We start from the raw sequence: 22,122 nt of genomic DNA, 5'->3' as shown, positions 1-22,122 counted from the left end.
CTAAAGCACAGATAACATTACATTTTAAAATTAAATCAATATGCTGCCCAGAGGGATCCTTATCCATGGATTAGTGGTCCTTTTTCAATTGACATCAATGCTCTCTACCACACATTTCCATGTTAGTGGAGTCACTGACAGAAATAAAGAAAGTAAAGTTTATTTTATCATTAACAAATGGCAAGAAGACCTTTTTTTTCCCAAATGTTTACTCTAGAGTCTAGAATTTAAATTGTACCTCTTATGGAAGAATAAATTCTTGTTAATATTATTTCTAAATTCTGATTATTAGTAGAGAAAATCCAAAGCTAAAGTTTCTGTCCAAAAAGTCCAACTTTCACACTAGCACTTTTTCCATTATCTAAGATAAGTTAGTTAATCCTCACAATCTCCCCTAATAAAATGGATAAATTCCTAAGATTGAGATCAGTCAAAGAGGAGAGGATTTCTTCCTGTAACTATTGTACTTGGACCATACTAGAAGAGTATTTGATTTTTTTCTTAGTAGCTTTTGGCTCTTTATTTTAGGCTCTTTTCCTGCCACAGAATTTATACAATTACAGATCAAAGGATGGCCACTGCTCTGTTCAAATTATGAGGAACTGGACATTTTAGGGGAACCTAATTTTAATTAAGTGAGATTTAATAGGAAAAGGAAGAGAACAGCAAAACCAAATTTAGACTTTCATTTTCTCCAATGATTAAAGTAATTACCAATTTATTTAAAATTTGAGGTCATAGATAGTAATGCTTTAAGAAGAAAATCTAAAAATAATATGATGGAATAAACACTCAGTTAGGAGTCAGGACACCTGGGTTCTCTTTTTGTCTCAGCCAGCAACTAGCTTTCTTACTGGGTCTCTTCTTGGATAAATCACTTACTACTCTGGGCTCCAATTTCCCACCTATAAAATGGGAATGATAATTTAGGTTATTATATTCAACTCAGGGGCAGCTAGGTGTCATAGTGGATTAAGTGCTAGGTTTGACGACAGGAAAATTCTTCTTTAGTTCAAATCTGGCCTCAGAAACCTACTAGTTGTGTAACTCTAGGCAAGTCACTTAACCCTGTGCGTCTCAGTTTCTTCATCAATAAAAAGAAGTAAACAAAAGAAATGTTGAATCACTCCAGTATCTCCACCAAGAATATTTCAACTGGGATCACAAGGAATCATACATGACTGAAATGATTAATACAACAAGAACAATACTTAATACAGAGGAGTATTTAGAGGTTGAAATAACTATACATGAAAACTATACAAGGGTCTAAGTATTTAAAAAATATTCACTTTTTCCTATTTTCCTTATTAATCAATTTAAAACTGGTTGATTAATTAAAAAGTTAATCAGGACATTTAGATGGTGCAGTGGGTAGAGCACCAGCCCTTAAATCAGGGGGATCTGAGTTAAAATCTAATCTCAGGCACTTAAAACTTCTTAGCTAGTGAGTCTGGGCAAGTCTTTAATCCCAATTGCTCCACCAAAACAAAACAAAACAAAACAAAAAACAAAAACAAAAACAAAAAAAAAACACAAAAAAACACCTAACTACAATTTTAAATATACACATACATACCTACATACATATATACACATACATACACACACACACACACACACACACACACATATATATATTTATAAATTGTAGTAAGGTCAATTATATATACATATATGTTTAGGTAATATATTAAATTAATATAATGGAATACTATTGTTACTATAAGATATAACAAATATTCTGAGGAATTCAAAGAAATATGTTAAAGAACAGAGAAAGCAAAACCAGAAGAATATAAAGGGTGACTACAACAATGCAAATGAAAACAATCTAACTCAGATTAAATGAAATGATCTTTCTGAACACTGGAGACAGATGATGAAATATATTTCTGTCCTCCAAGTAAAGAAGTAGAAATCTTTGCATTCAAAATGTTATATACAATGGCAGATGTATTTAACTGCATTGATGAGTTTTGCTTAATAGTTTCTTTGACTTAAGGGAAAATCTTATTGGTGGCAATAACAAATTTGTAAATATTAAAATCATCAGTGCAATTTTAAAATAATTTGAGTAATATTAAATAATATTGTAGAAATAAAATAATTATTTTATTCCTATCACATTGTTATTCTTCAGTCATTTCAGTTATGTCTGATTGTCACAGTTATTTGAAATTTTCTTAGCAAAGATACTGAAGTGGTTTGAGATTTCCTTCTCCAGTCCATTTTACAAAAGAGGAAACTGAGATAAACGGAGTTAAATGATCTGCCCAGGGTTACAGTGCAAGTATCTGAAACCAGACTTGAATTAGGGTCTTCCTGACTTGAGGCCTGATACTCTAATCTCTGTACCATGTAAGAACTGATATATTATTACTGTTATTGAAATGATTATTGTTCTTCCCAGCCTAAAATTCAGTTCATTTTTTCAATCTATTCTATTACTTCATAGTTCTTAAAAACAAAACAAAAAAAAAAAAAACCCTTGATTTTTCCATGTCACTTGTAAAATGTATATACTTTTTAGTGGCAGGCATTTTATCATTGTTGGTTATTTATATTATAAGTGCAGGATCCTGTTTTATATGGCACCTTGCTACTGTGGAACTTTTTTTGGCTGTTTCAGTAAGAAATTTTCTGCCAAGCAAAACAGTAGGAGGGAAACTATAAAAGTGCTTGAAAATTCTAAAAAAAGAAATAAGTGAACAACCAGTGATCTAAACATAACTGGGAGTACTATTCCCATGACCTATGACTAAGGGGGGGGGGAAGAAAACAAAATGTACATAATCAAGAGTGAATTTCATTTCAGAACCATAGACATTTATCTTTAAATGGAGCAGCAGTAACTCTAAATAGCATGCAAGCAATTATGTTAAAACAAAATATTCTAACCCAAGTCTGAGATAAGATTGCTTAAAAATCAGACAAATCTGATTTAAATTTCTTCCTCAAAGTGTAAACTGAAGGATAAAGATACAAAGTGGTTTCAGCAAAGAAAGCCATGTTATGAACCATCTTTACTTACTATAAGTTTTGCAGCTTACCATAAAAAAAAAAAATCAGTTAAAGTTATGTGGTGATATAAGCAGCTAAGAATTTTGCTCAAACCAGGCATGCTAAATGAGCTCTGATAATATATACAATTATAGAATCAAACTGCAAACATGGTTGGGAATTTAAGGGCAACAGTTCTTTAAAAATTAATTATATGCCATCTTTGACCCAAGCATACCATTCACTATTCAATGATTTATTTGTGGCTTTAGCCACAAATAGCTTGAAATAGTGAAACTCAAACCAGTATTGAAGATGAAATACAGTAATGCAAGACTTGTGAATTGATATAATTTTTTTCATTTTTACAAATATAATAACAAGTCATATTGGACCTGATTTTAAGTTCTTTACCTCTCTCCTAATGAACATAATTTAGTAGTGAGGGAAAGACTGCTCAAAGAAGAGGCGCAATTACCTTCTGGAGAGCAGAACTATATCAGTAGCTATATGAGGAAGCAGGTCATTTATTTGATGTTACCCTGATGTCTTGGAAGGGTAAACAGCTTACCATAATCATAGGATCTAGTCTGACATCGTTTATATCTTTTGACATTTATATCACATTTCTCCACTCAGTTCAGAGCACATTAAAAACATTTTCCCATTTTTCCTCAAAGAGGCACTACTTCCCCTTTCCATTTATACAGATGTTTCTGTTATCTAGGAATAATTGAGGAATCTATTTTTCTGTCTTTAAAGTAGCTCAACTCCATCTTTTTAAATGTCATGAAGTGCTAAAGTTGGCCTAATGACTAAGTAGATTTGGCCTAAAGGAGTAAAAACTAGACTAGTCTCTATTTACCGGAGGGCAATCATTTATTTGTCTGGATTTCTGTGGAGTAATTTGTGCCTGGAATGTTGTTGAGGGACCAAAGGAAAGAAGAACAGTGGATTTCCTTTCTTGAAAATCGGTGATCTGGTATCACCACATTATAGGGTGGCTAGGTGGTGCAGTGGACAGAATGACAGGCCTGGAGTCAGGAAGTCCATCTTTGTTCAAATGTGGCCTCAGATACTTACTAGTTGTGTGACCCTGGGCAAGGCTCTTAACCCTGCTTATTCAAATGAGCTGGAGAAGCACATACCAAACCCTTCCAGTTTCTAAAAACTGCCAAGAAATCCCTGAATAGAGTCACAAAGAGTTAGACATGACTGAACAACGACAAAACCATGAAGTCATCCAATTCTGGAGAATTCTAGTAATAGTTATTTGATAATGGCAATTAAATTCAGTGTTAAGAAAAGAAATCATAAGAAATCATAAGAAAAACATCATATGGTTAAAAAAAAGAGCACTTGATTTGTATTCAGAAGACCTGAATTCATGTCAGTTTGGCTATTTAATATCTTTGTGACCTTGAGTAAAAGCTACAGTGGAAAAAGTACTAAACTTGAAGCCAGAAAATCTGATTTGTCCCTGCTAGATGGACTTTGGCACCTATTATATGACAGACAGACCTTTGTACTATGCCTAAGAGAAAAATAAAATAAAGCCCTTAAATCATGTCATTTATATCTTAATATAGAAGATACATATAATCATCTATAAATTCATTCAAAATTGATAAAAGAAGGTAATTAGAGTTTGGTCATAAAGGAAACTAAGGATCTTAAGAGGTAAAAGTGAGGAAGAAGTAATTTCACGTATGAGTGTCCATGCAAAGCCAAGACACTGATATGAGAGATGGATGTCACATATGAAGAATAAGTTTGGCTGAATCATAGAGTCTATGAAGGAGAGAAATATGCAAAAATGTTGAAAAGATAAATAGGGACCAGGATGTAAAGAACTTTTAAGGCCAAACAAGGGAGCTTGCTTGGATGCAAGAGATTATATATAGCCTCTAGGAGCTTCTATAATCTTAACTTGTAGAGCGAGATGGTCAGACATGTCCTTTAGGAAAATCATTTCGGCAGCTATGTGATATATAGACTGAAGCAAGGAGAGATATGAGGCAGGGATACTGATTAAGCAAATCATTTACTCAGGGCTACATCTGCAAAATAAAGTGGTAGCTATAAATCTTAAAATAACAAGTACCAATCACCAGAAAATAATAGTCAGAAATGCTACAGAGGCTGATGATTTCTTGTTAGTTCCAGTTTTATACATTTTTTTTTTGTAAATTACATGTACATGACAGTTCTATGCTGAGTAAGAGGAAACTTGAATTTTCCCCCTCTTTTACTTGTCCCTGATAGTTATGCCCATTTTTGGTTCTAAAACCAAAAGGGATGGAACTATCAAAAGAGGTACAGAAAGAAGAAATCTAATTATTTATGGAGAGACCTGTTTGGTAGGACAAGCATCATTCCATTAAGAAGATGACCTAAACTAGAAAAATAATTTGTGTCACATCAATCATTAACTAGAAAATTAAATGTTTACTTTTTTTTTTTCAATAGAGGCTACCCAATTGCCAGAAGGTCTTATAATTACTATCTGAGAATTTCACCTCCCATAAGAGTACAATGAAAAGGAAATATCTTACTATTTACTACCATGCTTACCTAGGTCTGCTATAGTCTCAGATTACTTGAAGAACTCAATTAAATCTTTAAATGTTGCACATACAAAGGATAATAAAGAATAATAGATAACTGAATAGTACACTCAAAAAAAATCTTGATAGTCTAGAAGGATAGGCTTAACATAATATAATGAAATGTAATGTTATAAAGGCCTGTATAATGAAGTGAGCAGGTCCTCAATTAAAAAGGTCAAGGGACACAAAGAGCCTGTGCTTAAGTCCCATCTTTGATACACTGCTTTGTGACCCTCCCCCAAGTAAATGAATTAACCTCTTGGTAGCGACTGAGACTATAAGTTACAGAGAAGTTGAGGAATTATCACTGGTAAAATCCCTCACTAGGAGTTTCCTTTTACATCAATGAAATCACAAGTCTGGTCTTAAAAAAATTTCTAAAGTTGGATTCAAAAATTCAATTATAGAAGCACAAAATTAAAAAGTTAGAAATCAATGGCTAAAATTTTTATTTTAGTTGTCTTTCAATAAAGCATCTGAAATAGGAAGCAGTGTATCATGGTGGTTAGGGAAATGGATTTATAGTCAAAAGACCCAGTTAAAAATTCACCTCAGAAACTTACTAGCTATGGAACTACAGGCAAGTTATTGAACTTCTCTCCTTCAGTTTTTCCTTATCTATAAAGTTGGAATAAGTATAGTTTCTCCAACACAGAGTTATTGGATAACATCTGCAAGTTGTTTTACAAACCCTGAAGCATTTCTATGAATAAAAACAATAATGATTTGGAAAGAAAATGAACATGAAAATACATGAATTATATTACTTAACCAATATTACCAGTACTTTCCCCCTGATTTCTCAATAATTTATCAAACAAATTTGCATCAGAGAGCTAATGACTGAATTCTGTATTTTACCTACCTGAGGAACCCATTTGGAAGATACAAAGCTGGTTACTTCTATTACTGATAAGCCTGTTTTGGAAAGTTGGTTGATAAACTCGATTTTGATATCTGTAGGTACAATGACCTATAAAAAGAGAATTTCAGTATTGAGAGACATAGCTTGCAAGAAGAAAAAAAATTCATACAAAACCAAAAGATTTACAAAATGAGATAACAGATGCAAAGCACTTTGTCAATCTTAAAGCATGACATAAATGCTAGTTCTTAACATTATTAAAGGAATTATACAACTATTTACTAAATATACATATTTGTACATACTTATATCTATACATAATTATATGAATAATATCATTTACCAATCAAGAAATATTTCATAAGTGCCTACTATATGCCAGACATTATTTTGGGTTCTGATTATAAAAATGAAAAACAAGTGAAACTCCCTGTCTTCAGAAAACTTGTATTCTATTGGAGGAAGATATGTATAGATGTAAGTATATAATATGTATAAATAAATATATAATAAATATGTATATAATGTAGATAATTTTTAAAACTATGAACATTTTCAATTAATATCTAACATAGAACTTGTGGATATCTCCAATTACCTTTTCATTTTGTAAGCCATCCCTGGGTCCAACTTCTACTATTTTAACATACTCTGGGAATCCTGATAATTGTGTTACCTAGAAAAAATGAGAAAAAAAGACTTTTGAACCAAAATTACTTAATTACAAATGAAGAATCACTGTAATTTCAAAGGCTGAAATTAGGCACAATGGAGCAGCGACCCTTATTCCAAGGCAAAAAAAAAGTGCTTGTGGTCACTTATATACCAGAGCAGGAGAGTAAGAGAGTAGTAAACACACTTCTCTTTGAATCATATCACATCTGAAGAACTAAAAACTTACCAGACCATGGAAGTATCTCTGAAAACAGCTGCACAAAATCTCTGAAGCTTCAAATAGTGCAGCCTCCAACCTGGAAGCAAAGCCCAACTTTAACTAAGAGTTAAAAGTCAAATAAAAATATGGAAAAATGTGCATCATTAGTCACTAGATATAGACTATATATATATATATATATATATATATATATATATGTATATATATATATATATATGTATATATATATATATATATATATGTATATATATATATATATATATATATATATATATATATATATATATATATATATATATATATACACACACACACACATACATATATAGAGAGAGACAGATTTGTTTATATTTATATTTTCACTGCCTCTCCCTTCACCTCCCAGGAAGGTGCTAGAACACCTGTTCCTCAGGTATGAGCCAGGATACTAATCAAAGTCCAAGGTATATGCCTTTCTTAAAATGAGATAGTATCTTTTCTACATTAGTATCAAAATCTTTGGAAACTAATAACTATTTCCCAGACTCTGCATAGGACAGCTAGCTGGCACAGTGGATAGAATATCAGGTCTGGAATCAGTTCAGGTTTGAAATGTGAATTCAAATCTGGCTTTGGACACATATTAGCTGTGTGATCCTTTGCAAAGTCACTTCATCTAATTATTTCCCTCAGTTTCCCCAACTGTACAATGAGCTGGAGATGGCAAACTATTACAGTATGAGGTCTTTAAGAGTCACATATGACTAAATGTAATGTGCTGTTGCCTCCAGAAACTGCCGATTGCTCTTTGGGAGGAGATCTGCTGTCTCAACTGCCGCCAACTCTGACCTCGTGTAGAGACTCTTTCTTCCTCTAGAGAACCGCCCCAGGTCTGGCCCAGGCAAGACTTTCTCTTTCCTCAATGGTGTCTTCTTTTATCCTCCCAGAGAATGGGCATGGGATAACGCAAGGGCTTCTGGGAAAATATTACTTCAACCAATGAACTTGGTCCTCCTAATCATGCAAGGTCTTCCCCAGGAGTTCAAGGTATAAAACTCCCAGTAAAGGCCAGAACTAGAGAATTGTTAAGTACCAACTTAGCACTTAGTAAGAACCTAATATCTCATTATCTCATTAGCACGTAATAAGAATCTAACAACTAAACAACAAAATCTCTGCATTCTATTTGAGTTTCTAGCAGCTATGTAATCATTTTTCTACCATGGCGCATATTCCTTCCTTACTGTTTGTTCTCATTAATATTACTTCCTTCTAAGTCAAAAGGCATGTATTAAGTGCCTGCTTTATGCCAATCGCTCTTAAGTAATGGGTTTATTCAATTCAGTTCTTTCTTGGGGCTCCCAAAGCCTGCTTCTGGTTTGCTGGAACCTACTTTGGACTGGACTGTGCTCAACTCTCAGTCAGGTGCACTTCTAAAGTGTCTGTGGCTGGAAATTTCTTTCCCACTGTCCTTTTGTGGTTTCTGGCAGTCCAGAAATTGTTTTGTGGCATTATTTAAATGTATTCAGAGAGGTTTTATTTTCTCTATCATCTTGGCTCCACTCCCAGTAATCTTGATTTTGAAAGTTTATGAATTTCTGATTTGGGCACTAGCTACTCCAAAAGACAAATTTCCTTAACAATACAATTTTTTGGAGAAAAAAAGGAACATCAAAGGAAAGATGTGTTCAGCCCTCCATTATAATAGCTGTTAATTGGTCAAATAATCCAGGTCTGAGGTGAATGAAAAGTTATCAGTTCAGTTATTCCACAAAGGGTCTTTACCCTTTGGGGGAAGAATAATGATTGTAATAATTATCTAACTGTTTTATATTTTATATTTCCTCTATTCCTATAGTCTTTTCTGTATTATCTTTAATGAGTAAATAAAGTCATTCTATATGAGATCGCCCTATTTAACATTTGGTACTTTTGCATCACCCACTTTGAAGGAAATATTATCTATGGGCTACATATAAGCTTTGTTTGAGAGATTGTACCAGAAACTTACTTCATGGTGGAGAAAAATTGACCTCTTTGAGAGTCAGCCTTCTCTGTGTGAGTGCAGAATCCCTCCAGATTAAGTCCTGGGCTAGAGGATACCTTAAGATTTCAAAATGTAACTATTGAAAGATGCTCCTCATCATACTTCCTTCAAACATTATACTTGAAACCGGATTGTAATTTGTTTGAGGACATGGATCCTATTGTGTATTTCCTTTCTATCCCTGTAACACTCTGGAAATGAACAACTAAGTGCTATTATCTGTAATGCACTGTGTTAGCACTGTAGGGAAAAGAAAAGAAAAATGAGGATGGTAATCCCTTATATCTGCTTTAAGAGACTTGGTGGTAGGCATAGAAAAAGCTTAGTAGCCACTAATGCAAAAAGTATGAAATCTGGACTCTGTTGACCTGCATTATGATCAGTGTCTTTGATAAAGATAGGTGACATTTTTAAAAATGATACTATAATAAAATTCTGCAAGGAAAAAGATAACTAACAGAATCCATGATTTAATGGACTTAATTCCATCATCATGTTGAATTATGGTAAATTTTGAAACTCAGCATTGTTTCTGGTCACCCTAATTTGCTTTCCCCTTCTTACTGGAGACCTGGATGGAAAGCCCCTCCCTCGGCTTTCCTTTACAAATACTCCACAATCTTCCAGATTAATCCATTTTACACCAACAGCTCTGCTTGCCTTCAACTCCACAGAACACCTCAATGTCTTCCTCACCTCTTTTCAGTGTTGTCTTCTTCCGTTAGATTGAAAACTCCTCAAAAGCTGAGATCACTTTTTCTTATTTGTATTTTTAGTCTTAGCACAGTGCCCGAGGACAAGTAGACACTTAAATCTTTAGTGAATTAACAATAGTCAGAACTAGAAAAGATCTTGACAAATTAGAATGAAAGGTTAAATCTAATCAAATAAGAATATGTAAGAGTATGTATAAAGTACTTCACTAGAGTTAAAAAATCAACTGCACAATTACAATATGGTGGAGACTCACCTAGCAAGTAGATGGCTCAGCAAAAAGAATGCCAGGTTTGGAATCAGAAAAACCTGAGTTCAAATATAATTATTTGAGCGCTCCCCCTCCAAACAAATCACTTTGCTCTGTTTGCTTCAATTTCTTCATCTGTAAAGTGAGCTACAGAAAGACACAGAAAACTACCCCAGTAGTTTTGTCAAGAAAACCCCAAAAGGAGCCATAGAAAATAGGACATGGCTGAACATTCAAGTAGAACCTTTGCTAAAAAAAAATCCCATGAAAGGGATTCTAGGATTTTATTAAAATGCAATATGAGTCAATTAAGTGTCGTAGAAGAAAAAATGATCTTTACTGCTTTGAGAAAGACAGTAGGATAAGAAAGATCTTTATCCTGCTCATACCATAACTGAGATATTATGCTTGGAGTGCTACTTTGCAGGAAAGCAAAAAAAGGCAAAATAGATTAGTGAATTTCCAGAAGACTGTGAGAGTAAAGGAGAAAATGCTATGCGAGGATAGAGATGGACTGAAGATGATGGTAAGAGCCCTAAGATTAAATTGAATTTAAATTCTGACTTGTAGGATCACTATATAACTTGCACAAGCAATTTATCCATTCTAGGTCTCTGTCATTTCATACATAAAATATAGTGCTCAGAATAGATTGGCTCTAAAATCAGTTCTGGTTCTAGATTTGTAGATTTAAGTCATTTTTATAAGCAATTTGAGTTAAGTGACTTACCCAGGATCACAAACCCTGGGTCTTAGGCTAAATCTGAAATCAGTTCCTCCTGACTCCGAAGCTGGTATTCAATCCACTATACCACTTAGCTGCTTCTATGAAGAGCATTTTTAAGAGCTATCATTCAGAAGGATTAAATTTGTTTTGTTTGGACTCATATGATAGAACTAGAAATAATGAATTGAGGTTACTGACAAGAAGTTTAGCTCCCCCATCTATAAGATCTTCATGTGGATACCAGATGACCATTTGTTGTGGATATGATAGAAGGGATTTATACTCAGATATGGGTTAGATTTAGATAGCTTCTGACTTTTCTGACTGAGATTATAATATTCTGTACTACTCTACCCAATACAGACACCATAATATGTATTGTATTATCTTCGATATATGAAGGTGATGCAATAGATCTATCATTCCTAAGATCTGTGTTTTGAGATCCATCTTTTCTACGTGACATAATATATTTCTATTGATGTGTCCATATTGGTAAAACTACAATATGTTTAGTAGATACTAGTGAAGTTTGTGACTTCAAGATAATAAAACTAACTTATCATTTAGACAATGATATTTGTAATTTTGGGCTCATTAGTATGAAGCTTTCCCTATTAAGTTGTTTACAGCCCACCTTTCATAATTTCTACCAAATCATGCATCACTATACAAAATGGAGATTACAAATCTGTGACCACATTTGAATTGGAATAGAGTTTGGAATAAGAGAACATGAGACAGATGGGAGAAAATGAAAAAGAGCTTTTCTATGCAAAGTCTAGGGCTAAAAAGCTAAGAGAACTGGGGAAATGATTTAACAATATCTCTAATCCTGAATTCTCATTACCATACACAAAACATCATTTAGCAAAACTGACCAAAAAGTGCCTTTCATGAGCCAGTTTTGTGCACATCATTCTTCAAATTAGGCCTAAAATCCCCCCCCAACTGCCTCATGTTTTAGACACTTTATGGGTCACAATTGTCTCTAACCAAAGTTCAAAAGTTCCTATAAATGTTTACTTTTACTTTTGAAAGGACACAGTTAATTACAAAGGAATTTAATTTAAAAAGTATATTAATAAGAATAATAAAACATTCATTTTATAGATCTTGAACTCATCCACAAACACTCACACCCTTCCTGAGAAAAATGAGCATATGTAAAGAATAAAAGCTTGCATATAAGGAGTATGCATAAATCAGTATCAATCGTGGAGGACATAGTGTGGAACTATTCCTCAATAGTTCCACATATGAGGAACACATGTGACAACAAATCATATGTGGAGGGCATCAAATCCCTCTAAATACTTCCAAGCTGCCAGTGTCTTCTCATGATTCTATTGTGATGATTTCTTCTGGGTCTGAATCATGCAAAGATCACCTTCTATTATTCCCTATTGGGTAATAAGTTTGTTGCTCCAATCTGCAAGGCCTTTAGTCACTATCTCTCCTTCAGGAAGAGCTGAAGCTTTATCAGCTAGTTCTTTTAGCTCTGACTCAACTAAATTCTTTAGCTGAGATGCTACCTCAAGGATCACCTGATACTTTCTTTTGTGATCACCAAAAGTTGCTGCAGTTAGTTGGCCTTTTCCAGGTAGAAATAATGTACACAATGACTTTTGAATCAGATATTTAAGAAAAGCCTCAGTTTTGTGAATATGTTTGAAAATAACTGACTTTTTCTAGAATGATTTTGAATGAATATTAATTACTCTTAAATGTTAACATAATAATAGCTCATATTTATACAGCTCTTTAAAGCTTATAAAGCACTTTCATTATAAGCCTAATCCAGATAGTGCAAATATAACTATGCCCACATGTATAAGTGAGGAAATTAAGATTTAAATATATATTAAATGACTTTCCCAAGATTTCATAGCTAGTTAGTATCAAAGTTTGCATTTGAACCTAAATCTCCTAACTGCAGTTCAAAGATTTCCTAACATTCTGCTACATGATCCTTCCCATGCAGGTGTGAGCTCTTCCTTATCCAACCTCATAGAACTTTATTTTTCACATGTACTTTTGAAAATGTGTTCCATAATGAGTAGAACAATTAGCCTTAAAGTCTAAAAGACCTGAATTCAAGTTATATGATCATATTGGTTGTATGATACTGCGGAGAAAAATCACTTAGCTAATCAGTGTTCTAAGCTCTTATAGACTAAAAGTTGAAAAGAAAATGCTGTAGGGAAAGTTTCCTTCTCTGGAAATGTCCTCAACTTATGAAATAATAGATCTAGTCCTTATCCTTCCTCTGCTGTTTTTAGCATATAAAAATCTATATTATAGTCACTTCTATAAAATTAAAAAGCAACCTAAAATCTACTTTTAAATATCTAAAAGGGGAAAAATTAAATAAAATGAAAAAAGTATTATAGACAGAAATGTGAGCCAAAAATGGTGACTTAAAAGACAGTACCAACTATCAACCTAAATTTTTCGTCTTTAAAAGTATTATATTTCTATGCACTAAGAATATTCTTGATGAAAATAGAATGCATTCTCAGATAATTTTGCATATAATTATACATCACCTAATTTCATATAATTGGTTATACCTTGTCAATTGAATTTTTACTACCCCCCAAAATTTTACTTAACAGAGAAACAAATGTGATCCTATACTTTCCCTTTGAAAATAATATCTCCTGGCTATACATAGAGCTCATGCAAAACTTCACAAAAGATAAAGCCATTAAGCATAATTTTAATGATGTTTTAATTATCAGTAATAATCAACTAGATACCTTCAGGTAGATGTTGGATGAGCTGTCCTAGATATAGGACACTGCTTTAGTAAGAGATTCCTGCTTTAGTAAGGACTAAGTTAATTTGTCTCTCAGCAAGTCACAACTCTTAGATTATAATTCTGCAAATAACCAGTAAGGCATCAGCAAGGAGAAATATACTCCTCAAAGGTTATGTTCAACAGGTCCAAATATATGAAAAGACTATCTACCAGTATGTCCTCACAGTGTGAAATAGTGTTATGCATGGCATATATTAATCTCTGTGTGTGTGTGTATGTGTGTGTGTACATGTATATACTCATCCAGTTCCCTCTTCCATTATGAATTAGGGCAATATTTTCCCCCTCTCCACTACAACAGGGACCAGATCTATGTCTACTCTTTTGGTCCCATGACAAAGGTGAGTTTTCCATAAGAGGAGACAAAACAATCCCTGCAACTGATTTGTCTCTGCTTCCTTGACACGGATTCTTGGTTTCCTAAAGGCACAAAAGTCCCACACAGATAGGGTCAGGACCTTTCAGACTTTGTGTGTTCATGAAATCCTATAAAGCATCATATCCTGCTCTGTTGACCTGCTGACCTTCTAACTCAAGTCCATAAGCATGTGACAAAGTTATGGTTAAACACTACTCTATCCTTGTTGTTTACTTTTGCTGTGCTGAGATAAAACAAACCTTTTTTTGTTAATAATTGACTTAGGAATACCTCATTGCATACAAACTAGAAGATATGATAGATAGAGCTCAGGCCTGGAATCGGGAAGAAATGAGTTCAAATCTGGCTCAGACTCTAGCTGTGTGAGCCTGCTTGTCTAGTTCCCTCATCTATAAAATGAGCTAAAGGAGGAAATGGTAAGTATCTCTGCAAGGAAAACCCCATACAGGATCATAAAGAGTTGACCAAAGTGGCTGAATAACAACATAACATGCCAAAATCTAAAGAGTATTACTAACAAAATGGAAGAGATATTTCCTATAGACGGTGAGGTTCTCCAAATGTTATTCGTTTTTAATTAATTATTTTTAATACACATTGCTTTATGAATCATGTTGGGAGAGAAAAATCAGAACAAAAGGGAAAAACCATGGGAGAGAAAAAAGAAACAGAAAAAAAAAAAGAAATTAACATAGCATGTATTGATTTACATTCAGTCTCCTTAGTTCTTATTCTGGATGCAGAGAGCACTTTCTGTCCAAAGTCTATTGGGATTGTTTTGGAAAACTGAGCTACGGAAACGAACCAAGCTTTTCATAGTTGATCATCTTACATTCTTTTTATTATTGTGTACAATGTATTTTTGATTCTGCTTGTTTTGCTCGGCATCAGTTCGTGTAAATATTTCAAGGCCTTTCTAAAATCAGCTTGTTCATCATTTTTATCGAACAATAATATTCAATTAACTTCATATTTCACAGCTCTTTCATCTACTCCCCAACTGATGAACATCTACTCATTTTCCAATTCTTTGCTACCACAAAAAGAGCTGCTACAAATATTTTTGCACATGTGGGTCATTTTCTCTCCTTTATGATTTCCTTGGGATACAAACACAGTAGTGACCCTTTTGGACATAGTTCCAGATTGCTCTCCAGAATGGCTGGATCATCAAATTATTTATTGGTTGATATTAAATAAAGCACAGTAAAAGCTACATGATTTGTTCAGTAAGATCTATGATCAGTCAAAGAACATCAGCCTAATAATATATACAAGGACAAAACAAAGAAACAACAGCATGTTGATGAAGAAATCTTATTGCTCAAGTTCTCACATACAGCTAGACAGATAGTCTATTAAGAAGATCCATTTGCTTTTTAAGAAATAACACTAGTATTGGAGAGAGGTGAGGACTAGGTTGAATCCTATTTCTAATACCTAATAGCTAGAAGAATGACTCTGGGCAAGTCACCTAACCCTTATTTCCTCTAAACCCCTGTTTCTCTACCAAAAATCGGATCTACCTTATAAAGCTGTTGCAAATATTAAGTGAGTTTATGTATAAATGATGCATTTTGAAAGTTAAGAGTGATATAAAAATGATGGATATTACTCAATGAAGGACAGGCTTTTATGGAAACAATGATCTGAGCCCAAAATCGAATTGAGAGAAGAAAGTACGTTAGATTACATATGAACGACTATGCAATGTGTTCAGCGATAACAAGCTACTCCCCGATATAAAAGCCCATCTTTTCAACAGTAATATTCTTCCACGGATGCTATGTGGCTGTGAATCAAGCACTTCCAAGATCTCCAAAGGATCAAAATTATAGGTGACCCAAAAGTCAATGGAGAAATGTGTGATGGAGGAAAGTTGGCTATAGAATATTGCCAATGATGACTTATGTGCTAGAAATGTTGTAAAACACATCATCAAGGGCAAGCAAAACTGGAAAAGCAGATGTGTTGATAACGTTGGAAGACTAAAAGATAACAGATGGTAAATCCAAGTGTTACATTTATATCCATAAAATATAGCCGAATTTCTGTATCAAAAGAACTGAAGTTATAGATCACTGAAGGAGAATGGAGTGAAGCATGATGGCTGTGAACAGTCTTCATCACATTACAAACAATGAGCTACAATGAAGAAATTATATAAAGAATGTCAAACAAACATATTAGCAATTTTAAAGTGATTGGTCATATGGTGAGAAGTAGGGATAAAAATGTGAACAATTTAATTTTCTATTATTTTTCTCTCAATGTCAGGAGAAATCAAAGATCCCAAACACATTGGGTGGTCTCCCTATGGTGACTAACTAGGAGGACATGAGCAGGAGTCTCAAAGGATGAGCAAGCATAAATGGATTGTCATTTTCATTATTTGAGAAAATAAGATCACATATAGAGAAAGGAGGACCACAAATCCTTTTGAGTATTTGAGTGAAAATAAGTTCTGCAGCATATTGTATAGATCCTTCTCAGAGGATATATATATATATAAAATAGTTCAATAGGATGAGAAGATGCTACTTAAATTTAGCTATTATTAAAGATAATAATCATTATTAAGTTATATTTTTACCAAGTAGTATTGTCTTTATTTCCAAAACAAAATTGCAAAAGTCTGGTATGCTATATAGTGCTTTTTATATTACATTAATTACCTTATTTAATACCCAAAACTTCACATTAATATAAGTATATAGATTATCATCATCTTTATTTTGCAGATGAAGAAACATAGACTTATAGAGATTAAATGATTTTACCATAGTCAGTAATAAGATATCCAAGGCCAGAACCAAGTCTACTGAGATTTAACCTAATATTATTAAACTTGAGGGATAATGTGGCAAAGTATGGAAAAATATAGTTATTTCCTTCATAAGAGGTATGGTTTCAGATCCAACATCTGACATTCACAAGTTGGATGGAGGAGGACAAATGACAACCTTTCTGAGACTCAATTTTTTTCATGTAAAAATAAAGATAATACCAAATACTATCAGTTCTTGCCTTATGGGTTCATTATAAGGAGTAAATGATATAATGTATATAAAGTACTTTATGAAATTAAGTGTTATATAAACATGAGAATGATTTTTGAAAATAATGTATACCTTGGCAGTATACTTTCCAGAGATGAACACATAGATCATGAGGTTGATACGTATATTTGCCAGAACTAGCTCAGTATTTGGAAGGCTCCAAAGGACACTGTGAGAGAGAAGAGGTAGTTGGCTGCCTATCAAACTGAAGATAATCAGAACTATAGTGCAGACTTTATTGAGATATACCTATGAAACCTGGACAATCTACCCATGCCATACTGGAAAACTGAATAGTTTCCATTTGAATCATTTTTGGAAGTTTCTGAAGATCACCTGGCAAGATATGATACCAGACACAACCTCTCTCAGGTTGAACTGCCAAGAACTCAAACTCTACTGTAAAAAGTGGAACTCTGATGGGCTGGCCATGCTGATTAAATGCCAAACGTACAGTTGCCAAAAAGACTATTTTACAGAGAATGCACACCTGGCAAGCACTCCTGGGAAGGTCAGAAGTACTACAGAGACATCCTCAAGGTCTCTGAAGAACTGTGAAATTGATTGTGAAACATGGGAGACACTGTCACAGACTGCCCAGTGAGACACACCCATGCTCTATGAGCAAAGCAGAATTGCAGTAGCTCAAAAGATAACTTGAAACCTACACATTTAGAAACATCTCTACTCCAAACGTTCATATGTACTATTTGTGCCTTCTGATCTTACACTGATATGATTAGTTATACTGTACCTTGATTCCAACACACTGATTTCATTTTAGTCTTTTCCAAGCATGAGAGACAATAACCAATCAATCACTGAGCATTAGGTTTTGATAGAAAATATTGCATTTTTTCCTGCATGATCTAAATGATAACAATCCTACTTGAGCTGAATAACTGCATGTGTATCAAAGAAAATTATAGCAAAAGAAAGTCTAAATTCCTAACATTTCTCAAACATAAACATAAATTTAAAAAGAACCATCTTTCTGCATACTCTAGACAATTATAGATATAGGATATGTATACATGCCTCTAAGTTGTGATAATTTGTGGCTTCTAGATATAAAAGTAAATCCCCTGGTAGTGATAATTACTATTCTTTACTCCCTTTTCCACCATATTTACCTCCTTCCACCCCAAAGATTACTCTTTCCCTAGGAAACTGATACCATCCCACAGTAGAAATTTCCAGACAGTTTTTTATATGTCCCATTCACCACTACTTGCACTAAACTTGAAGAGTGATTTTATGTGTAAATAAAGACTTTATGAGGATTGAAATATCCTGTCCCACAGCAACTATTCCCAAGATGAATCTCTACACTATGGCCAAGTAAAATGCTCCCACAACTCTGACAATAAGTCTAAAACTACTAACTCATGTGTGCTTATTCATCACTGAATAAGGCAACATTTTTTGTTAAGTGAAACTTTCTTTTTTTAAAAAGGGAGTTGACATTATATTTCAAATTTCCCAGAAGAATCTTTATTTTTAATATCTCATCTAAATAGTTCACATGGCAAATTTCATGGCAACATTAAACTTTCCCACTTCTGCTATTTGTAGTTTCTCATGAGTCATGTCCCCCTCTCTCTCTTAAATCTAGATTGAAACAAATAAAAATAATATCACTGATACAGCATATATCCACATAAATCTCTATCCTCAGAATAGTTTAAAGAAGTTTCACTTGGTGAATGTCATAAAAGTAAATGATATGATATATCAAGTTAAAAATTTGAAACCCTTTTTTAAAGTCAACATGATAGAATAAGTGATAGGACTAAAATAGATAAGAATATATTTTATACATATAGACATATTTTATATATGCTATATACATATTCAAATATATACACATATATAAATTTAATTATTTAATCATTCAAACGTTTTAGTAATTATTTTATTGAATTACAAGAACATATGACATAACAATAGAACTGTAGGATAGCAATTGTTTGCAACTAACAGAAGTTTAGAGGAAGTCTAATGAACAAGGTTTAATATCAAACAATCTTCTCTAAAATGCTATTATTTAGGTATTCTCCAAATAAACTCTAGAAGTTACTAGTCATTCTATATGAATTTCAGACCCTAGGTAGATTTAGTCATTTATCTAAATCAACAGCAGCCATAAAAAAGTACTGGAGATTTCTCTTTTGCCAAGGAAAAATCACATACATGCACAAGTGATCTAATTCCATCTCATTTGCTCTAACAGAAAGACCTTGCTCTCACTTTGTTTTTCTTCATTTACTTTTCAATCACTTCTAACTCTTCATAGCTCCATTTGGGGCTTTCTTGGCAGAAATGATAGAATAGTTTGCCTTTTCCTTCTCTATCTCATTTTACAGATGAGGACACTGAGGCAAACAAGGTTAAATGACTTGCCCAGGATCACATAGTTCACAAGTATATAAGGTTGCATTTGAAGTCAGGACAATGAGTTTCTGGCCCCAAGCCCAGTGCTACCTAGCTGTCCTTTCTTCTCACCAATCTTCAATTCATCTTTATTTATGGCTGCTTTCCCCCAATATCTATAAATCTGCTCATTTACCCTGAAAAGACTTTCACTAAATCCATCTATCCATGCTAGCTACAAACCTTTATCTCTCCTCATTTAAGGCTAAGCTCCTTGGGAAGGCTGTCTATAATAAGTACCTCCAATTCCTTTCCTCTTAGTCTCTTATTTCTTTATAGTCTGACCTCCAAACTTCATTGTTTAATTGAAACTAGTCTTTCCAAAATTATTGATCTTATAAGTGCCAGGTCTAATGGGTTTTTTTTTCAATCTCCTTCCACATTTCATGTTGTCTCCCCAATAAGATTGTAAGCCCCTTGAGAGTTAGGAATGTCTTTTGTTTTTTATCTGGATCCTAACAAGAACCTTGACAAAGTTTGGACACTTAATGAATGCTAGCTGACTGAGTTGCTAAGTGACTATACCCTAGAGGACTACCTTCAATTCATTGAGAATCAATGATTTCTTTGCCATAGAATTTGTCCTCCATCAATATGGATCACTACTAAAATATAACTTAGTACATGGCTTTTATGAGCAGTTGTAGCCAAAAGTCATCATTCTTTGGTTTTTTTAGTAATAAACCTTTCTGGATTCAGCAAAATGAGTTAATTCTAAGATAATAGATAATTTCAAATCCTGTGACAGGTCTGTGATATAATAGGTGAAATGCCGTAGTCAAAAGGAACAAAGTTTCTTATAAAATTTATACACTCAAAAATAGTATAGAAAGAAAAAAAAATGACTTTTTAGTGAAAAAAATGATTTCTTAGTCTTTAATGTTAGACAATGTCCTTTCCTTTTTAATTACATTTCCCCTTAATGCAAATTTGAACACAAAGAAGCTATATCTGTATTTAATAATCATCAGATAATTCTTATATATGGCAAATATTAACAACTTAATTAGAAATAAAATTAAGAATGTGAATCAAAGATAAGGAAAGCAAAAATAAAATATGGGAAGGGTCTTAATTAAACTAGGGTGATTATGATAACTTAGAAAGTAGAAGAGTAGGATCAAGGAATGAAGAAAAATAGCAATTTTTGAAAAAGAGCACTTACTTTTTATTTGGGAATTCAATAAGTCAGCCAGGAAGAACATAAAAAATAAACAGCAACAACAACTAAAGGCATGATTTGGGAAGAAAAAAGAGAAATACACAAATGCACTTAAACATACAGATACACACACACACACACACACACACACACACACACACACCGGCAAAGAGAAAGAGAACACACCATTGTGTTGGGACATATTATTAATGTAAATGTGAATCATGTTTCTATTTAATAGCATTATTTTAAATGATGTCTTTTTGTTTTGCTTTCAATAAACAGCACACATTACAGGTTGTTTCCTTATTTCTATTGTAGATGACTATAATGTTAACTCTACCATGCCAAAAAAAGGCTATGATTTGCATGATACATATCTGTATTTTCTTTATTAGTAGTACTCTATTAAGACTTCAAATTAATTTGAAAAATCTAAAATAAATATTTGACTTGAAAGCCTGTAAGTCTAGAAAATTTGCTTTTCTCCATCAAGTATCAACATTTGCCAAAGAACAAAAAAAACCCTAAACCACTAAAAATTGTTTTTGCCTTCCTTAAACACAGAAGCAGCCAAATTCACTGAGTTCTTTTTTTCTTTCAAATTTTAGAAAAAGCTGAATTTCCCAGCCTGAAACATGGTATTGCCAAGTTTTTCATGGAAATCATTCTGTGGATTATAAATTGCTGAAAACAGTGGTTTATAATATAAAATGCAACTAACCATTCATATTAAGCTAGTTATACAAGCAATGTGACCTTACAGCCACAAAGTTTAAGAAAACCATGGGGATATATAATTTTGTCACAGCTGTAGAATCCCATAACTCCCTTGCTTATAAGGCAGGACTCTCTTGTGTTTGAACAATTTATTAGTTGGCTTGGAAATGATAGTTCCTTGTTTTAAATAGAATTATTTGAATTGTGATAATTCTATTAGTAAAAATAAAAAATATTAACAATAACTTTCTTAAATCCTTTCTTTATAAAATCTGGTTGTTTTATCTCAGCTGCCTGTCTTGTATAGGTAATGAAATAAATCAAACATGTCATCCATCTTTACAACTGCCCATTCAACTGTGAGAAAAGTCTATGTCCATGAGATGCCAATCTATGTAATACTGTATAGTGAACTGATATGTAAAATCTGCATAAGTATTTACTTGTTGAATCAGA

At 33.2% G+C, this 22,122-nt stretch overlaps 1 protein-coding gene across 1 annotated transcript in view; it reads right to left on the bottom strand.

The window, feature by feature from the left end:
• The window catches only part of HMGCLL1 (3-hydroxy-3-methylglutaryl-CoA lyase like 1), a 233,614-nt gene that overhangs the window by 163,227 nt on the left and 48,265 nt on the right, over positions 1-22,122 (bottom strand). Inside the window, exons 2-3 of the mRNA XM_074310629.1 lie at positions 7,076-7,153; positions 6,478-6,585 (exon numbers count right to left, since the gene is read on the bottom strand). Of these exons, the coding sequence (XP_074166730.1) occupies positions 6,478-6,585; positions 7,076-7,153 (186 nt within the window). The remainder of the gene's footprint in view (positions 1-6,477; positions 6,586-7,075; positions 7,154-22,122) is intronic.

The sequence above is a fragment of the Sminthopsis crassicaudata genome, chromosome 4 (assembly GCF_048593235.1).
Source record: "Sminthopsis crassicaudata isolate SCR6 chromosome 4, ASM4859323v1, whole genome shotgun sequence".
Classification (NCBI taxonomy): domain Eukaryota; kingdom Metazoa; phylum Chordata; class Mammalia; order Dasyuromorphia; family Dasyuridae; genus Sminthopsis; species Sminthopsis crassicaudata.
The sequence above is the reverse complement of the archived record's forward strand: the minus strand, read 5'-3'. Positions and strand labels throughout refer to the sequence as shown.